General features: G+C 35.4%; 1 protein-coding gene and 1 long non-coding RNA gene across 2 annotated transcripts; one reads left to right on the top strand and one right to left on the bottom strand.

The window, feature by feature from the left end:
• Window positions 1–3,103: 3,103 nt before the first annotated feature.
• LOC121299355 lies at window positions 3,104–6,943 on the bottom strand. Its single transcript, XR_005947386.1, has 2 exons — window positions 6,820–6,943; window positions 3,104–3,878 (listed from the first exon to the last, which is right to left on the bottom strand). It is a non-coding gene; the product is annotated as an uncharacterized LOC121299355 (long non-coding RNA).
• Window positions 6,944–7,136: 193 nt separating this feature from the next.
• gkap1 (G kinase anchoring protein 1) lies at window positions 7,137–20,875 on the top strand. The gene is made up of 12 exons (XM_041226995.1): window positions 7,137–7,239; window positions 8,914–9,162; window positions 10,704–10,862; window positions 11,307–11,384; window positions 13,320–13,452; window positions 13,570–13,592; window positions 13,941–14,093; window positions 14,939–15,025; window positions 15,568–15,631; window positions 16,170–16,240; window positions 19,250–19,327; window positions 20,638–20,875. Exons 2-12 carry the CDS (start codon window positions 8,935–8,937, stop codon window positions 20,677–20,679), a joined length of 1,116 nt encoding a protein of 371 aa, XP_041082929.1. The 5' UTR covers window positions 7,137–7,239; window positions 8,914–8,934; the 3' UTR covers window positions 20,680–20,875.
• The last annotated feature ends 414 nt before the right edge of the window (window positions 20,876–21,289 follow it).

The following is a 21,289-nucleotide window of genomic DNA, read 5'->3' as shown; positions in this document are numbered from 1 at the left end:
CCAATCATTGTCAGTCTCGTAGGCAGACGCCACACACTAAAGTATTATTTAACCATTTTATTCCCTTGATTGGTATTTAGGTACCAAACGCTATTTGCATGCAGATTCTTTTGAGATACTGTAAAACTTCACTTAAACGCCTCTGATGTACAGTATTTGACAGGAGACTGGGAGCGTATTGGAGACTTGGTGATTATTTGAGGACATATTGAGAACTAAACACGCTTAGACAGGTACTGATACTGGGGCTTGGGAGCCGTAAAACTGCCTGGCAGTTCTAGTTATTTTTGTTGCTGTTATTTATTAATCCTGAGCGTCACTTTCATTGCTGTCACTTATTAGTAATTCATTATGCTCAAGGTGCTCCTCATCTTCCTGGTTTCAATGGCATTGACAGCATTTAATAGAGACTCAGCATTTATTTACAGTGTTTGCCAGGAGACCTGGTGCGTATTGGAGACAGGCAATTCTTTTAAGTTTTACAGTCTGCAAATGCGTCAGTGGTTCATTTGCATTTTGTCTGTGTGATTACTTACACTATTAATATATTTTTAAAATGTGAACTTTCGATTTTCTAAAAGATACGTACTTTTACTAAATCAAAACATATCTCAAAATAATGCAAAATTCAGCATAACACCGTACTTACTATCTTTAGTGGTGTCATGAGCCAGCATTTATACTCAGAGCAACTGAAGATTCAGTTACTTCCAGATTGGCTAGAAAATTAACAACCCCGGTCTGTGTGCAGTGAAGTATAGAAATATTTTGGTTTTGAGGTGGTTGATGATGAAATAGTAAAACAATATAACAAGACCTTTTTTTTTTTATCCATGGATATTGTGAAGCAATGCACCACTAAATTAAAGTAAGTTATTGCTTTTCATATGTAAATACAGGTAGTGGACAAAAAAATGGAAAGTCGCTTAATAGGGCGTTGGGCCACCACGTGCGGCCAGTACAGCCTGTATGTGCCGTAGCATACCAGCATCTGGAATTCAGGAGGGATGCGACACCATTCTTACACCAGAAAGTCAATCAACTCACACCTGGTTGATGGAGGTGGAAAACGCTGTCTCGGGCGTCGTTCCAGAATATCCCGTAAATGCTCGATTGGGTTCAGATCTGGTGACTGAGAAAGCCATGACATATGGATAACGTCAGTGTCATGATCATCAAACTATTGGGCGACCACACGTGCTCTGTGGATGGGGGCACTGTCATCCTGGAAGACCCCCCCCCCCCCGGCAGGAAAGAAATGCTGCAACATGGAGTGAAGATGATCACTTAGTACCATAGCGATTAGCATTGACCTTGCCAGGAAAATGCGCCCCACAACATTACAGAACCACCAGAACCCTTCACTGTTGGAACCAAGCACTCAGGGCTGTAGAGTTCTTTAGGTTGGTGCCACACGTGCACTCGTCCATTTGATGAGAACATGGTGAAGGATGATTCATCTGAGCATATCACATTTCTCTATTGCTTGGTAGTCCATTGCCTGTGCTCTTTGCACCACTGGACTCACAGTCATGCAAAGCCAGGTGTGATAAGCGGTTTGTGCACTGCAACCCGACTATGATATCCCGCGCTGTGGAGTTCTCAGTGAACCGTTTTTGATGAAATTGGCTGCTCGTGCCCCAGGTTGACATTTGTAGTCAATTGATGTGCAGTTGCTCACCTGTTTTGTCTTGCACTTTGAATTAATGCATGGATATCACGATCCTGGAGTATGCACTTCTGTCCACTGTTGCTCTTTGCTGATGATGTCTTTCCCTCAGAATTCCATGCCACCATCAGCTTAGACACTGTTGCTCGTGAATCATTAGCAAGTTGAGCTGTCTTGGTTACTGAAGCTCCTGCCAAACGCGTGCCAACAATCACCTCTCTTTCAAAGTCACTGAGGTCTCCTCTGGCAGCCATGCTAGCCATAACTGTAGGCAACCAGCATTTTTATACATGACCCTAAGCATGCTGGGATGTTATTTGCTTAATTAACGCATGAGCGACACCTGTGTGGAAGTCCTTACTTTCAATATACTTGTTGCCCGTCATTTATCCAGGTGTTTCAATTTTTTTGTCCACTACCTGTATCTGTTAATGTATGTATGTTTCTTATTGAAATTGTGTTATTATATTTTTCTGTATTTTGGAAGACTTCAATATTATCAATACAGTCAGCACTCACATATCAGGACATAACATTTTGACTTCAGTGACATTTTTCAGGGAACATAAAAAACATACAATGTAAAAAAATACATAGCTAAAAGGGCTGTTTTAAAATAAGTAGGCTTCTGTTTAGATGTATTGTATTGGTTTTGTTGGTACAGTACTATATTTTCAACAGAAGTAGTATTTTAATTCGGAATGATATGATTCTGAAAATATGTAATACAGTACATACTTTTAAATCTGGTATGTATTGTAGCAGTGTGTAAAATTCCCCATTCTACAATGTAAAAGGTAATGCAATTTAGGAAAAGATAAAAAAAAGAAAAAAAAAAAAAAAAAAATTTCCAGAATTAAAACAGTATCCAAAGTCAGTATTCAAAATTGCAGAATATAGTGCTCGATAAGGCACTAATGTCACAGTTCACTTGCAAATGAAAATCCACAAAACCAACCAAAGATCACAGTGTCTAAAACTGTATAATAATTAACATGTTGCCATAGCTTGTCTAGTTAGCTTTGTTTTGGCTGCATTTTCATCAGCTGGATTAATTTCTTACATATATATATATAGAATGGGGATTGATTTTGTTCTTAATGCAAGGGCGACTGACGTGTATCCGGGTAAAAGATATCCAAGTGTTGACTTTATCAAAATACGTGCATGATATACAAATTTATATATAGTCTGACAGATATCTCAAGTTTTATTGGTGTCCTTTACAGAACAAGGCAGTTACGGTCTTGCAGAACATATTAATGTTTATGAAGCTAAAGTTCAGCAACTGGAGAAAGATTTGTTCTTCTACAAGAAAACAAGCAGAGAGCTAAAGAAGAAATTGAAGGAAATAGTGGCAGATTCGCTGAACCAGCAATGTGCTTCAACAAAAGGTAAAGTATTAATTATTGCAGAAGAATACAAAGAACAGTGTGTATTTCACATACCCATTTTTTTATTAAGAATTTTCAAAATGACAGTGTTGTTCTGTTAATGTTGCATGCGAACAACAAAATCCATCTCCAAACAATATTTTAGATTCCATCTGTAATTTGATTGGTTTCTGGAATGCATTAATAACTTTTCATTAAGACACTTTTCTTTTCTGATGAATCTGTTGTTGTACCAGCATTACACAATCAATGTCTGTTTTATAGAAAAAAAGTGCCTATACCTTAAAACAAAAACATGTGGTGAATTTGGTGCTTTTCTAATGATTTCTTTTTTTCCTTAGGTAATGGGGATGGCCTAGAAAAAATTGTCAGCATCTCAGAAGAAGACAAATGGGCTACCAAGTTTGAAAGTAACAAAGCTAATGCAAACTCTCAAAAGAACAGTGATAGTCTTCCAACAAGTGCCCGAGCACAGAACAGCAGAATTTGGGATGAGATTACAGAAATAGCCCAGACTCCCACTTCTGCAAGCAGGAGGCGTTTAGCCAGCTATGAGGAACAGTCAGCTGGAGATGAAGCCCCTTATTTGATCACCGCTGTTTCATCAGTTCCACAAAGTGGAGACCGTGCAGCACAGCTCCCTGGGGTAACTCCAGTCAGGGTGTCGAGGAGGGGACTGAGGCAGATTTCTGCATCAGAACTGTCAACCAGAAACTCCAGCCTTGGAACCAGTGTGACCTCAATCCAGGAAGACTCCATTGAAATATCATGAAAATCCTCTGACTTTAAGGATTAGTAAGCACTTAAGTGGAGGCCTTAGAAAAAAGTTTTACAGCATTAATTTAACAGTGCACAAAACACATTCCATAGATCGAAAGTCAAAGTAAAAACAAAATACAATCAGCAGTTGTATACATTACAGCACTTTCATTCTTGCGAAAAAGTTTAAAAGCAGCGCAAGAACAAGTTCTGTCAAATATAATAGGTGTTGAACAAGAATAAAGGTTAATTTACTGGAGCTATTTAGTAGGGGTAGGTATTGGGACTGAGGATCTGTATTGCAATATATTACGATACATATTTGAATTCAATGCCGAATGATGCTGATGATTTTTTGCTACCAAAATAAATCTACATATATAAACTCTGCTTTTTGTCATTTTTATGGAATTTAAAGTATTAGAATGTAATGTGACAAATTAAACTTTCATATGAAATGCCCAGTAACAAATTTTTCTTGGATCCTCTGAAGTACTTGCATGTGTTCCCAATTTGAAAAATAAAAAAAACTGCTGGTTTGAAAGCTATTTAAAATTCTGTAAGAGCACTTATTTTAAATGTTATATTTAAATTATTATGAATAATATCTATTTTCATTTTATAGTAAACATATTTTTCAAAGGTGTGTCCTATGACTGGCCATAAACACGGGTTTAAAGCTGCTTTATATATCGCTAAGGGCGAGACCTGGGATTTGAAATAAATGACTGCCCTTGCTTTTAAGAAATATATATAATTACAAAAGCATAAATAAGTGCTACATATTTATTTAAAATAAAAACAATTTGGCAAGTAATGTTGTAAACTACTTATTTATGTATCTGCTTTGACGCCACATCTGTCAAGAGAGCAGCGTCTTCGTGCAATCGGCATGTTGGAGGCTGGACTAGGGCAGCATATAGAGTACAACGTAAACGCCATCTTGGGTTCTTACAGCCAGCAATTTCAAACCTGTCAAGACGGTATAACCAGACACACTCTGTCAATGACAGGCCACACACTGGGAGACACCTGCCCAAGATCAGCAGATCATTTTGCTTCATTTTTGTGATGTCAATTGTTAATCAGCAGAATAAAAAGTCACTTCACCTGCTCTAAAACTAAGTTTGCCTTTTTATCCAAATATAAGTGGTAAGTTTCTTTTGATGCTCAGTATAGTTAGATCTAGAAATGTCTGACGGGGATGTAATATCCTGTGTTTAGTGTAGGATCATTTTTTCTTCCTCCCTTCCCTCTCTTGCTGCAGTCGAGGAATTGGAAGCGCTTCGGTATTGTCCATTGTAGATTATATATATATATATATATATATATATATATATATATATATATATATATATATATATATAGCTCAGTATGGAGTGTCAACACAAGTGTTCTCCCTGTACAATTAGCAAGTTCACATAAAAACCAAAATCTTTTGAAAACTTTTATTCCAGAATAAACGTCTGATCTTTTGTCAATTGCTAAACTTAAATGTGTATTTGTTATCGCACAAATAAAATTTTAATCGCGTTTCCAATTTAAGATTACACGGTGACTGAATATGTTGAAAACTTATATGGCGGGTCAAACGTTGAATGGGACTCAGTTTCCACAAAACCCTTTTGAAAATCACCGGAAAACTTTTAGTGTCTTAACACAGAATTGCAGGGCTGGAAATACACTAGTTGTTAGGCAGTCTCAGAGGTCATCCTCTTAAGAAATTAAATCCTCCTCATCATCATCATCTTAGGCTGTGTTTGACCTACCACTTCACTTTGGGGGACATTGTCTGCGCAGCCATTAAGTTTGGTCACATTACAAGCGTGCAGACACAAAATAAATGTTTCTTTTGCAAGTTAAATCTGAAGCCAACATGCAAATAATCCCCACAATCTGACCCAACCCCCAAAGCTTGCCAAATAAATATTTATTTTGACAAAACCCAAATTTATTTTCCCAGATTTAATTGTCAAATTGATTTTAGATGTTTATTTGTGACTTGTGTTTTAAATGTTTATAACATATAGTACAAATTTCAAAACTTAACGTTTTTGTTAAAAAAAAATATGTATAAAGATAAATCTGGGGGCGGCGGGGGGGGTGACATTTTTGTTTAAAGCTAGTGAGAAAAAAAAATCTAGATTTAAATTAAATCTGGATTATTTTTTTTTTTTTTAAACTTGTTACCGCATATTCACTTGCTTTAAATTGTTAACATAACTGTTAATAGGGCAGAGCTTTGTACACAGTTCAATTGTCTATATTTTCTAAGAAAACAATAAATTAAAACGTCTGTGTACTATACATGCTGAATTACTGCTTAAACCGATCTCCATTTATATATTTATAACATTTATACAGATACCAGCAAGAAAGCACTATTTATAAATAATTCAATAAAGTAAATACGTCTATTTCTTTGTTACCCGAAAGGTCATCGCCCTTCTCAACTTGCTGAGTTCTGAACAATTAGCACCACAATAGACAGGCATGTCGGATAATACAAACACTATAAAATGGAAAGAGAACAGACGTATATAATTAATATAACAGACTGATTTCTTAGAAATACCCTCAGAGAAACTAGTCCAGTTAGATTCCACAGACTTGGTGCGTATAATTTATTACCGCCTCAAAAGGTATTATTTCCTACTTTGCGTAAAATACACAATTTTTTACTTGTAAGTAGTAAAACGACGTAAATAAGCATAACAGACTGCTAACCGTTAGAAATAATACGTAAACGAAAAATAGAAAAACGACACCACTGTACGTACACACCTGCAGCTGATAAGTAGCTTTGAAACACTACCAGGGTTGCCATATTTCTGCAAAGTTCATAGCCCAATGTTACTTAAAAATAGCCCCAAAATAGCCAAATTATTTGTTTTAACTGAAAGCAAGCTTATTATTAACACGTAGGCCTATGCAAAAAATAATAATCAAAAGTTGAAGAAAAAATACCTAGTATAAATTTGATAAAAAAATACGAACCTCAGTACAGTTTATCCACACGTCACTAGCAACAAATTCGTACCGAAGCTCTCAAGGGACAAATCAACATTCACACCAGACCAGCAACCGAATTACAGTGTGATCATTTTATTGAAATACTAATGCTGGTACTGTATCCCAAACAATATTACAAACACGAAAACAGTTCAATCTTTTAGAGTTATACGACTAATCTAATTACATTATCAACCCGCGACTCCTTAATATTTCCTGCGGCAGTTATGTACTGATACCCTAGATAAGATGGCGTTTCTAAATGAACGTAAAAATGACGTCATGGCCTAGCTCATCCTTCTGGAGCGATGGCGATACGCAGTGTTGTTTTGTACTTCCAGGCCACTGTAGTTCAGTCCTTCGGCTGGCGTGCTGAGAAGCGAGAAACAGAAGATACTCACACAGGTTCAGAAACGTTTTTATTTATTAATTTTAACAGCTGCAATCTCATAGATGTGTTTAATATGATTGTGTTAACATTATGTTTTATTAATAGACGATGTTGTCATTTATTTACGTTAATGTCTTGTCAGATGTACTCATTGTTTCTACATTTGAAAAGGACTGTTCGTTAGTTGTCTTGTGGTAACTAGAGCAGCAGTTAAGTTAGTGATGCCAAACTCTGATTTACTTTGTTGATAAGTAATATTCGTGAATATGATGCTTTTTTGTATTGCACTCAGCTTCTGTTAGATTTAATAATTGTTTAACCATTGTTTCGTAGTTTTGATTATTACCGGTGTAGGGCCAGAAAATGATACATCGTCAGAATGTGGTACGCGTACTAAAAACTGACCCGTCTAACGCGAGAAAATGGTACACTGTCAATGTTGTGGTTGACTACAGCACAAATCACTACAAACAAGACAAACTAGTACACCACAGAATCGCAGCCTATGTCTTTACAGTCTTAGATAACCCAATTTGATGCTTATCAGTAGTCACATAAATTTGTTGAATTGTGAAAATGTATATATTAAAAATAACTCAGTACATTGTACCCCCTTCAGATAGGCTTTTTCTTCTTTTCTGAGCCAAAATAATTTGTGAATTCCCAGGCAAGCGCAGTACCCTGTGTACCACTTTTTAACACATTTCATAACACCACACCATACTGTATTAATTTCCTAGAGGGTAATCACTGGTGTTTTGTATTACTTATCAAGTGAAGTTTAACACTATAATTATGCAGCAATTTTAACTAAATACCCCCTTTTTTCACAGACACAAACGATTATTTGTTTGTGTAAATGTAGGGCCTACATAGTTTGTATTTTGATGCCGCATGGAATGTCAAGTATTTTAGTCAAACTTCTGTGCTTGAAACAGGATAAACTGCTCTATCATAAACTGTACAGTACTGGCCTAAATACCTCCAAAGTGTGGGCCTAATACCACTCTGTTTCAGTTGTGAGGTCTTGGTGACTTTTTAAACATACACATTGCCGCAATAGAGATCATGTCTAACCTCCAAGTACATTTGGTGCACCAGATTTTAGCTACCTACCCCCTTGCAATAATTCATCTAGTAGAGGTAAGCAATACATGCAGTGAAAAATACCACATTGAACAAATTGAGAAGTAGGGGCAGAGTGTTTCAGGGGGACAGGTTAATTCTAGAGCATTCTAGAGCTGTTTGTTGAGGCATCAGAAGTGCTATTAAAAAGTCTACAGGATGTGAAACACAAAATTCTAGAAATGTAAAGAATTATTTTTTGATATTTCATGCCCATAACAAGTTTCATTAACAGTAACTGTTAAATTGATCCAATGCAGCCCCCTATTAGACATTAGTTTGGACATTAAGTGCAATGTAAACCAACCTGCCACCATCTTTTCTATCAGCTCTATTATGGATCGATTGAATCCTCAGTTATTCTGAGGAAAAAGGTTACATGTGACAGAATACAAATAAGACAATTCTAGTTATTTTGCATACAGTTCTGTAAGATGCTTTACAGATTTCAAGAAATTGTATTGCAGATTGACATTGTAATTTTGAGGTTTTTGAGTTGATTCGGGTTATGCAGTCATTACAGCACAGAACCGTACTCTATGGTAAATCTGTGACTTTTTCAGTTCACAGGTTCAAACGCAATAATGACGTCAGCCGTGATCTCCTCTGTTCCCACCACTGCATCCAGATTTGCCTTGCTGCAAGTGGACAGTGACAGTGACTCTGACTCTGAGCCTGGGAAGGGGAAAGGTGGTCGGGATGCAGGCAAGTCCCGGACTGGGAAAGCATCTGGGAGTAAATCTAACAACAACGAGAAGAAAAAAGAAAAGAGAAAGAAGAAGAGAGAGCAACAGCAAAGTGAGGCCAATGAGGTAAAGAAGGAGCAGCAGCACACTGATTCTAACACATTTTTATTGCGGGTCAGTGAGAGCATCAGCATCTGAGGGTATCTGTTTGTTCATGTATGTACTGTATGTCTTACATTTTTGCAGAGAACCACTTATCCAGGAGATTCTTTTGCACAATTATTCACATATTTTGAAAATATCGGGCTATATGTTATGTGTATGTTTCTGTGACAGTCACAGTTGGAATACATTTTTAAATATTACATAAGGTGAATGTATTTTTTTTGTTCTTTTCCATTGTACCGATAGCTGTCATTATCCCCTGATGGTGATGCAAATTAGTTTAGAGTTTTAAATATCCAGAAAACAGGTTACTATGAACTTACTGAGTTATTTAGGACAGGGTTTCCCAATCCTGGTCCTGGGGGACCCATGTGTCTGTTAGTTTTCATTCCAACTGAGTTCTCAATTACTTAGTTAAACCCTTAATTGAACTTTAGCTGAATTATGCCTTTAATTGTTTTCAGCTTTTAAACAGTTGGAGATTTCAAGTTAACTATACCATTTTATAAGGAACTTGAAATCGGCAACTTTTTAGGAGATGAGAACAACTAAAGGTCTAATTAAGCACATTATTAGTTGAGGGTTTGGTTAAGTAAGTAATTAACCTGTTGGGGTCCAAGCCTTTTGTTCATTATATCGAGCGGTTCGTTATAGCGAAAGGACAATCAAAATGAACTATAAACTGTTGGAGTATGTTAATGAGGTGATATTGTGAATAAAACAAGCAATTACATGTACCTGTTTGTCTCATGTATGCAGTATTCTGCCTTTGCTTTATCCAATTCATTAAAGAATTAAAACACAGTACAAAAAGCATACATCCCAAAATGAAGCTAAACTTTGATTCAAAATCAATCTGACATGAATCGTTTCGAAGTGCACCAAATCTTAATCCAACATGCAAGAATCCCAAACTGAGATTTTATTTCATGTCAGCTCGACATGAAAAGTTCATCAGATCCTCAAGTTTTTTTTTTCTTTACTCAGTTTTGCTTTGCCGCATGGTTGCTGAACAAGCCAAAAAAAAGAGTGCTTTTTGACAACCTATATTCATGACAGAGATATGCCTGTGTTACTGCTTTTGTCAAGCGATCAATATAGTTTTCAGCTTTGTTGCAACATACAATGATTTTCGTTTTGAAGGCAGTTACACAGCATGTGCTTTTTACTAACATAAGAGTTGACTTCACAGCGGAGGTGGCATCCCATACATACAGACAAGGATGTTGACAGTGTGTGTTTCATATTATCTTTTTTTGTTTTTTTTATTTGGGGTCCAGGGGCCAGGTTCGTTAGAATGAAGGACGTTATAGCAAGGATGTACTGTATTTAATAGGTGAACTAGTTCTGTACAGATTTTAATTTAAATAAATACCACTGTATATAAACTGTGTGAGAAAATACAGTATGGAAACTTTCAACATGTATACGATTTGGGGATTAATTTAATTCAAAAAGTAAAAAAATGAGTGAGTGAACCTTCTTTCTATTTGATTTGATAGTTGCGAAGTCTGGCATTTAAAAAGCTTCCACAGAAATCATCCCTGGCAGCATCAGGCCTCAGTCTTCAGAACATTGCTGCAGATCTGGTCCACCACAGCACAGCAGAGCACCAGGCACCGGGACCCAACTGGCAGCAGTGGAAACAAAGGGATGAACAGGTATCTGACGACAGGGAAGCAAGGGGGCTCTTTCCATTTATTATTGCAGTGGTATGAACAATGTACTGGAGGTTTACACAGAAATCTGGGTTGATGTGCTTTCAGTATATCTGGGAGGGGGGGAATAGATTTTGGGACCATGCCTTCCTTTGTTGGTTGGCTGTCCGATTTTTGTTTTTTTTTTTTGTTTTGTTTTGTTCCTGTCTGTTTCTGAGTCCAGATCCTTCACCTTCCTAGTTTACTTAAGGGATATGCAGAAATCTTAATGTTATGGCTAAAATCTTTTTTTTGTAATTTATTATTATTATTACTCACAATACCAGCCAGTGCAGTGGTTAAATGTCAGTGGAGGAGATTCAGAAACTGAAGTTCAAATTTAAATGCTGTGCGCTTCTAGTAGTTAGATATTACATTTTTTCTAGTTTCATCTTGTTTTGTTTGCAGTTAACAAGTGAACTATATGAAACGGAGCTTGAAAAGGCGTTGATTTTAAGCAAACTGGAATATGAAGAGCACAAGAAGGTATTGTCAGAATCTCTTCCTTGAGAATCATTTTGTTTTTGGTGTTACAAAGAAATATATATATATGTGTGTGTGTGTTAGGACCTGTGACGAGGTTCCCTCCCCTTGGGATTATTTATGTATGTATTTCATTTGTGTTGTTGTTGTTGTTGTTATTATTGTATGTGTTTGTTTGCTGACGGACGAAAGCTGGTCTCATAAAGGGTAGCTGGAATGGATGGGGTTAAATACCCATCCTGATAAAGGCCGTGGGAATGTGGCTGGAGTTTTAGTAAGGTAATTGTTTAATAGGTAATTAAAGCTCCAGCCACAGTATCAAAGACCCACTTCGGATTAAGAGTTGAGAGGAGAGTTAGGAGAATTGAGATCGAGAGTGAATGCCAGCGAACAAAGGTACTCGTTGTTGATAAGTATTAGTATTAGTATTTTGTTATTTTATTTTGGCCAATGTGCCCTTTTCTTTGGAGTGTTTTGTTTAAATCTTTTGTTTTATTTAATAAAGCTACAGCTGGGGCCGTTTTAGCCCTGTATCATTTGTGTTTGTGCTGCTTCCTGAACCTGACGTCACCATCCACACGCACCACTCAAGCCATATGTGACAGGACCCCAACCCAAAATACGTCCCCATCTAGATCGGGTCAGCAACATCGGGTTGGGGTTAATTGACGTTTTTAGAACCCCGAAATCTTTCTTATTCTGAAGAAGATCATCCGAAGACACAACCTAACTCAAGCAGTAAGCAGCAATGTCACAGTGCTTGTCAGTCTTCCAGTTGAAGCTACAGTATCACATTAGCTATGCAGAACACAAGTACCATCATTTTCGCTGTTTTCAGGTTAAAATACCACATCAAATAATAACCTAAATATTTTACATTTGTTTAATTCTAGCACATAATAGCATTAGTAAAAAAATCTGAATAGTGTAACTGATCCAGAATGCTGTTGCTGCAAGAATATAAACAAGTACAAAACGAACTGAACATATTACATCTATCTTGGAAACTTTGCATTGGATGCCTTTTAAGATTCTTCTGTTGACCTTTAGGGTTGTCTGGGGAACTGGCCCTAAATATTTATTGGACTTGCTGCATCCCTACATCCCTAGGGCTCAGCTGTGCTCTTCAAGTTCAGAGATACTGGCTGTTCCCTTGACCAAGTGTGTCACTCTGGGAGGTGCTGGCTGTTCCCTTGACCAGGTGTGTCACTCTGGGAGGTGCTGGCTGTTCCCTTGACCAGGTGTGTCACTCTGGGAGGTGCTGGCTGTTCCCTTGACCCAGTGTGTCACTCTGGGAGGTCGAAGTTTCTCCACTAGTGCTCCTAAACTTTGTAACTCTTTGCCACTAGTTGAGAGAGGCTTTCATTCTCTTGAAATGTAAAGCACTGCTAAAAACACATTTGTTTTTCCTAGCTTTCGGTAATCCGGATAGTTAAAAAAATAAATAAAAAATACTACTACTACTAATAATAATAATGTAAATTGTTTTGTAATGTTTGTAATCTTGTTTTTTTGGAAGGGTCGGGTTCGGGTTAAGTGAATTTTTTGCATCGCGATGGGGTAATTTACAGGACAATCCCACCCTGAACACGATGGGGTCGTATTTTGGTTTGGGGGTCATTTATTTTTACATATATAGTAAATCTGGACGAGTGAAGGGCTATTAGTAGAAAATTATTGACCCGAGGGATGACTGTTGTTACCGACAGGGGGCTATAATGCCCGAAACCGCAGGGGGTCTGACTGGAACACAGTGAAGACATACCTAGTCTGGTGGACATTGCCAAATATTCATGATGGCTGTTATGATTCTGTCAAGAAAAGATTTTTAGACAGTCAGTTTGAAACAGTGTCATTGGCTGAAATAGGGAAGTCTTTTGTAAATGACTAAAATGAATCCTCAGACTCTCAGATTAAACTAGGGGTGTTTCTTTCTAGGATTATGAAAGTGTTGGAACTACATCGCCAAAATCCAAAAGTGGGGGTAAAAAAGAGAAAAAAAAGATCCAACAAGGCAAAGACAAACCAGTAAGAGTGTCTTTAAAAGACTTCCAGACGGAAGAAAATATAGGTACGTTATTTTTTTTTTTGGGGGGGGTGTTGTTGTTGTTGTTAAACTGTTTAGTGTTATAAAAAGATTTAGCTAGTGATTCTAATTATTTTGCTTTTTTTGTTTCTTTTTTTACAGAGCACCTTAATAAAAAACAAGAGGTGAGTACTATATATATATATATATATATATATATATATATATATATATATATATATATATATATATATATATATATAAACAAATAGAAACAGTAACAAAGCAATTGCCATAGTTTTTGGGCTAGGTCTCAAATGTAGCACCCAGTGTACTCACATTCATTATGAAAATTCTTTTAAAATCTGTTTTTTTTTGTTGTTTTTTTTTTTTGCAAAAAGTGTAACAGTTAAATTTTTGTAGCATAAGTAATTCATTATTTAAACAAAATGAATGCAGCAACTAACATGTTTTTCCTGGTAGATTGTAAATCAAAGTTTTTGTGTTTTTGTTTTTTCACATATAATTAACAGGAAATAAAGCCTGTGAATGCACCAACCCTGGATGACCGTTTTTTTAACAAATTGAAAGATGATGTGAGCAAAATATTGCTGAATGAGAAGAGAAGAGAACAAGTAACCAGCTCCAGTGTAATAGAAAACTGTGCATCCAATGACCAGGAATCGGTGTGTTGACAAATTATATAATTCAGTTGCCAGGGTTACACTTTAATAAAGGTAATATAAAACTGGAGCAGTTAGGATTGGCAAGAGACGCCTACAGTTGGCAGTTATAGGTTACTGCTTTCACAATGGGATGGAGAAGCTACAGTCTAACCTTGTATGTCATGTAATACTGGAGACATTATTATGCTCAAAAAAAAAAAAAAACTTCCTCCATTTTCTTTTTTATGCAGTGGCTTAATTAAGGGCTAACCACAGGGTCTGATGAGAATGCAATGCAGTAAGTAACTCAAGGTGGTTAGCTTTTTTTTTTTTTTTTAAGGAAGCTGTGTTATTGTTGAGGTCACTTGACATATGCTTTTGACTTTCCTTTATAAATGAATAAAAAAGAGAAGCGCTGCTTATGCTGTCAATCTTACTGACTGCAACGGAATCAGTCATTCATTTGGCATCTTGTGCATTGCTATGAGAGCCATTGTGGTGTGTTTTTATCCAAACTGTCTGGTGACCAAAGAAAGAGAATAGGTTAGGTACTCTACTTGTCATGGAGTACAGTATGGCCTATCTATATTGAGGTATATTTATGAATGTGGCAGGCTCGGGGGGTATGATACTGTGATATTAGGTGGTCCATTTCAAGCCTGGCTCTGTTGCAAATATACAGGGATGTTGGCATTTGCCAGTTGCAAGGTTCCGTTTTTTCGTGTAGCAATTGTGATGTAACGCTACAGGCACGACACCAATGGTAGATTAGAATGCTTATTATAAATATATACATTTAAGTATTCTGTGTAAAATACAGTAAATGTAGCTTTTGTCTTACTATATTCAATGTTACTTTTTTACAGGATGTTAGAACAGAGCAACTCAAGTATGAACTGGAAAAAAAAGACTTGGAGATAGAAAAGTTAAAGAAGGTTATTTCACAGTGGGAGGTAAGCAGATACATGTACCTCATTAAATTCTGTTATGCAATATGATTAAAAGGGCGGCTTATTAAAGGGCAAATTATTTCAATCTGTCTGAAGCACATACTTTATCTTTTGCTATCCATGAAAACAAATAATACTTTATTTTTAGGTTTTTGGTTATGATAATACAACACTGCAAAAAAAATACAAAATAGGTATTTTTAATATGATTAAAATATATATTTACTGCAGTTTCATTCTGTTCTGTGTAGCCTATGCTGATGTGCTTCTTAAATGAGAAACACAACATGGTCAATGTTTATAGTTTAATATTGTGTGGGAGGTCCCTAAGGTCACTGTAATTGACTCTTAAGATTTATTTGTAATTTGTTATCTGTGGTAGACAGGCTAGAATTTTATGGACAGTAAATAAAGTATCATTTAACTTTTTTTTTTCTTTTTACACAGAAAATAGAACAGAGTGATAGGGTTTATCATAATATCACAATTATTTATTGGCCAAAGCAAACACAATCTGATTATAAATCAACATGGTTTTATTGCAGACTAAGTATAAGGAAGTAAAAGCAAGAAATTCACAGCTGCTGAAGATGCTTCAGCTAGGGGAGAGTAAGTATAACGGAGTTCTTTGTACTAAAAGTTGTGTTTTTTTAAATACTTTAGTGCCATTGTATTAATTCAGAATGATTGCTTCCTTATTCCCAATGAACTCTCAAATCATTTTGAGCATGCAATATTTGGGGAAACTAACTGGTCTCATTTATGTCCTAATTTGGCGAGACAGCAATGGTTATCCCCTGCCACAGGGATATAGTGGAGGCATACATACATATGTAGAGCATTAGTTCCCCATTTGTGGTCTGTGAATAAATCTGAGAAATTCAAAAAATTAGGCAACTGCACCTGTCCAGTTCCACAACCTCATTCAGTAACCCTATATTGCCAGAAGCGTCTTTCAAGCAATGTTTTCTAATTTACACGTATTTGCTATTTTTCCAAAGATTCTGACATGGTTCTAATTTTAGAATTATTCAAGTACAGCTGAACTCTAAGCACATTTACAATTACATAGCAATTTTGCTAGGTATCTTATAGAGTTCAATGGTCTTAACTGCATTTTAAAGACTACATTTTTTTCTGATTTTAGTGAAGGATAAAGCAGAAATACTTCTACAGGTTGATGAATTGATGAATATCAAGCAGGAGTTATCAACGCAGGTATGGAAACTGTCTCTCATATTACCCAACATTAATCTAGAAAACCTGATGAAGTGAAAGTGATATACAAATATGAGCAGACATTAAGTACTACAACATCACAATAAAATAATAAATTCTAACATTGATTGTATCTGTTGTGTACACTCACAGGTACACATTCAATTGTTTTTTTTTTTTTAAGATGTTAAACATGTTCTACCTGGAACACTAATAAAATAACACAAAGGCACTGTTTGGGTCCTACAGTAGGGATGTGCTTTTGGTACATTTTTGTGACCGTTTAAATGCTACGCAGGTTTCGGCACTTAAACGTTTAGATCATAACCACATAACTGAATGTAATACTGAAAAATCAATGGAATCTAAAAAAATAAATAGCAATTTGGTCTTTTAAAAGCATTTCTATTATTATTTTGTATCTAGTAAATGACTCTCTTTGTATTTGAACTGCACTATTGAGATGTACCTGTGCTGGCTCTATGGTCACAAAGTGAATAAACTAAAGTTGTTGTTATTATTATTATTATTTTATTTATTTATTTATTTTTTATTTATTTTTACATTATATTATATTCAAATAACAAAACAAAACCAATAATAATAAAAAAAATCACCTTACATATGTTACAGAGTCTATCAAATGCACAGATTCAATACATTGCTATATTAACTCTGCTGTTCAGGGATCGGTGCCACAAATGGGAAATGTCCCCTTTTGTTGACAGATTACATAGATATAAAGGACTTTTTTTTTTTTTTTTTTTTAAAACAAATGATTTACGTTAAAATGTACTGGTAAATTAAAGCCTATACATAATTCATTTACACTTACACGCTCTCTGTATTAATATATATAAAAAAAAAAATTAAATCCTTTTTAAATCGTGTAAGGCTGGGGCGATGCCTAATTTTCCACCATCATTATATCGTTCTCCAAAAAAGCGATTTATCGACGTTATGAAAGGGTTAAAAACAAAAACCCTGCAGTAATACATGCAGAGCTGTGGATTACTGTGTAACATTGCTACTATCACTTTAAAAACTGTTATGCATATTAAATTGATTACATTAGTTTATGCATATAGTAATTAAAAAATATAGTAACTATATATATATATTTTTTACCTTATTCGTGTTGATTTGTATCAGTTTGGGGGTCAAAGCATAAACCAAAAAAAATAGTTGTTAAAATCCATAACCAGGTCAGAGTAACAACTAATCAAAGGGGGGTGGGGGGGGGGTGGGTATCACTGTCCACAGCAGTTTAGTAACAAGAGTGTTTATATTTTAATTGTTTTAAAGAACATGACAGTGTCCACATTTTGTTTTTATTTAAGAGATGACTGGCACTTGCTCATCTGCCCAGCATTACTGAATACCTGCTCTCTAGGGACTGGTATTGCCAGGATGCTTAATACTTCTGACCAAAGATACAACTTTTGGAAAGATCTTGGTGGTTTTACTTCATTTTTTACTCCGGGGTAGTTCAGATGAATAAATGCAGATTTTGTTTGAAGTTTTGTAGGGTGCCATCTCATTAAATGGTCACGCAGATTAGTTGTGTTACCGGAATATCCCAAACATTACTTTCTTTACTTTAGCTTCTTGCATCTTACTTTAGAAAGTATTTGCCAGACATCGGAAGGCATTGTATTTATAACTAGATCGATACAGTATTTAATTCTAAAACAACACTCTTAACTTGCTCTGTTATTTTTAAGACTCCTGCACAGATGCAATCCCATCAGTAAACACTCACAGGGGGCGGGGCAGGAGGGGAGAAGGTGAGCTCAACCACATGCAGACTCAGTAAGTCAGAACTGAAGGGAGTAGAGAAGCTCTGTGTTTAATGCAAAAAATTATTGCAGATTCCCAATTTAATAAAAACAAAAAACTTTGCTTAAACCCTTTCCACAGATGCTTGACTATCGATACTTGTGGATAAATCAATGCATCGCCTTAAAATCCTATTATACGTATTCACAGTCGCCGTCTAGATCAGTGGCGCACAACTCAGGTCATGGAGGCTCATGGCATAATTATTTACATACCACGGTTTTCTCGTCTGGTTTCTCAGAATAATTCCAAACATGGTTTTGCCTTGTTCCTTTGTTTAGAGATGCAATTTTATTAAAAAAATATAACAAACGACAGAGAAAACACTTTTCTTACCCCAAGTGGACTGAATCCCATATCATACCACTTCCACTACAGCATGAACACCAGAGTGCATCAATGAAGCGCCAGATCGACCAAGAATAAAACCCGCCCCAGAGTCAGTCTTTCTGTTGCACCAATTAAAAAAAACTTAGAGGCAATTGCTAAACCCCTTTCTTTTTTAAATGTCCACTGTGGTACCACAGCAGTTGGATACGCGACTACTGTATATGTTAATAATATCTTTATTTTTATAAAGCGCCTTTTATAGTGGACCACTATCACAAAGTGCTTTACAGAGGTAGGCTGTGAACTGTGCATTATATGCCGAGTCACTTACAATAGGACATTGATTTAATATCTCATCCGCAGGATGGAGCACAAGGAGGTTAAGTGACTTGCTCAGTGTCACACAGTGAGTCAGACCGTGGCAGAGGTGGGATTTGAACCATTGACCTTCTGGTTACAAGCCCTGGACTTTTACCACTGGACCACGCTGTCTCCTATGATGATAAATTGCTAAAATTAATACATTATAAAATATGATTTTGGTGAAATTTGTCACGTAACCGGTTATACATCTAACATATTCTTCAATGTTTAATCACTTTAGAGTTTATACATTTTAAACATTTTAAATTCCCATCCCTATCCCAGAGCCCTGCATTGTGAGATCATATATAATGTTTTTCAATTATGTAATCTGAAAAAAAAAAAATTACATACAAGAACCTTTTTCCATGACTGCATTTATATTTGCACAGATCCCCAGGAATACCATAAACATGTTACTATTGAACAGTAATAGCTTCTCTTCAGAGAAAATGATCAATGTGTTTGTTTGCATAGGTCACCTCATTACATGCAGCCCTTGAACAAGAAAAATCTAAAGTGAAGGGCTTACAATCTGATCAGCCAAAACATCAGGTAATGTATGTTAATTTTTCAGAACTGTAACTTCACACACAACTACAGACTACTATTGTAATACACTGATAGAAAGATAACCACTAAAGACGATTGACTAACCTTCTGTAGGCCCTTATACTATATAATTAGTTGTCTTAGGCTAGGGATATATTTTTCTAAAGTTACTTGATAAACACTTTGCTGTAAAATACCAGTATTTAAAAGAATGTTGTGTAATTAGAATAAAAGTTTGTTTGATTTTTAGTTGTATTTTGTAGTTTTCTTTCTTGAAAATATATAACACTATGCAACACAATTTTTGTTCCTGGGTAGTAAGTGTTATTTCCTAATTGCTTATGCCTCAAAAGTATAGAAAATGGCTATTATTCCCCACAAACTTTGCTTTTGTGACCAGGACAGTGATATTTAAAAATATCACTATTTCCAATGGGAAAACGGGCAAATGTGTGTCTTTTCGTTCACAAAGTCAGAAAAAAACAACATATGAATCCAAATTAACATGTATTTATACTAAAGTAATACAAAAATGACTACAAAAGATTTAGAAGTGAGTAGTTTTTAGAGATTTACGATTATACTGTAAATACTACACTTACTACCCAGGAACAAAAAAAAATAAAATAAATTGTTACACGGTGTAATGTAATAGCAAGATTATAACCCTTTGCAGAAATGTGCTTGCTTTTGTAGATGAAGAAATTGTTCATGAAAAAGGTAACAATATAATCAGATGTATTTAATTGATCTGTTAATTTCTAACAGGTTGATGTGACTGAACTTCTTTCAGATGTATTTAATTGATCTGTTAATTTCTAACAGGTTGATGTGACTGAACTTCTTTCAGATGTATTTAATTGATCTGTTGAATTGAATCAGTTATTTCCCACTTTGGTAACTTGAATGAAGTTCATTAAATACACCAAAATACTTTTTTGACTAACTTATAATCAGTAATTGTATGTACAGTAATTGAAGTGATCATTATAGATTAGACAGTATTTCTCTGTTAGAGCTGTGTTTTGAAGATTTGTCAAGTGTAGTCAGCAGTATGTAAAACTGTAAAATCTCACATTTAATATCGCTGAAACACAGTAACTGAAATATACCTGTTACTGTGTTAAAAAAAAAAAAAAAAACCTGCTCTGTCCTGAAAAAACAGGACTTCAATTAAATGACTTAAAACACTACTAACTGTTCTTAAATTTTTCAGAGTTCAGTTTTTTGTATATATTTGTTCTGTTTATCTAGTTATGAATACACACACATGTTTGTACATATTGTGACTCTGTGTTTTCTTTGGTCTGCAGGGCAACAAGAGAGGTAAAAAGAACTCTGAGCCTGATACATGAAGACTTAAGGGACAAAGCTGATGGCAAAAAACAACCTTTGTTCAGGGCTTCATTTATACTGTACATAGTTCATACACCATATAACTGCAGCATTTAACTCAGTTTGGACTATTTAGACTTTGAATAAACACTCTGTTTGTTGCATTTTTTTGTTAACCAATAAGTGATACTAATAAAAGCTACCAACTTTACCAAATGCAATACATAATTGTTTTTTTTTTTTGTTTAAAGACCAAAACATGTAATTACAGTGTTGTCTTTCATTAGTAAGTAAATAAAGTTTAGGCCTACTTTTTTTCTGAATAAAGCTGCATGTTGCTTTATACTGTCCTATATACAGTATTGCTGACTGAGATTATTTTCCATTTGTTCCTTATAAACATCTGGATAATAACCAAATCTTTAAGAAACATTTTCTTGCTGCATTACTGTAACAAATTACTAGCTATTAGCTGTTTGATTCACATTGATATTTTAAATGTTTTATAACGAACAGGACAACTGTTAAAGTTTTACTACTCCACACTATTTTCATAAAAAAATACCCAGTTTGGCTTTTGATTATTTTCACACATTTAAAAGTATTGTAACCAACTTGAACCAGGTCATT

This window comes from Polyodon spathula, chromosome 2, assembly GCF_017654505.1.
Source record: "Polyodon spathula isolate WHYD16114869_AA chromosome 2, ASM1765450v1, whole genome shotgun sequence".
NCBI classification, from domain to species: Eukaryota; Metazoa; Chordata; class Actinopteri; order Acipenseriformes; family Polyodontidae; genus Polyodon; species Polyodon spathula.
This window is presented reverse-complemented; position numbering and strand designations above follow the sequence as displayed.

Bases quoted from the DNA above. Each gene is read 5' to 3' on its own strand.
- gkap1 (XM_041226995.1), top strand. From the start codon at position 8,935: ATGACGTCAGCCGTGATCTCCTCTGTTCCCACCACTGCATCCAGATTT. The intron at 11,385-13,319 runs GTATTGTCAGAA...GTTTCTTTCTAG, and splicing joins AATATGAAGAGCACAAGAAG to GATTATGAAAGTGTTGGAAC. The intron at 16,241-19,249 runs GTATGGAAACTG...TTGTTTGCATAG, and splicing joins AGCAGGAGTTATCAACGCAG to GTCACCTCATTACATGCAGC.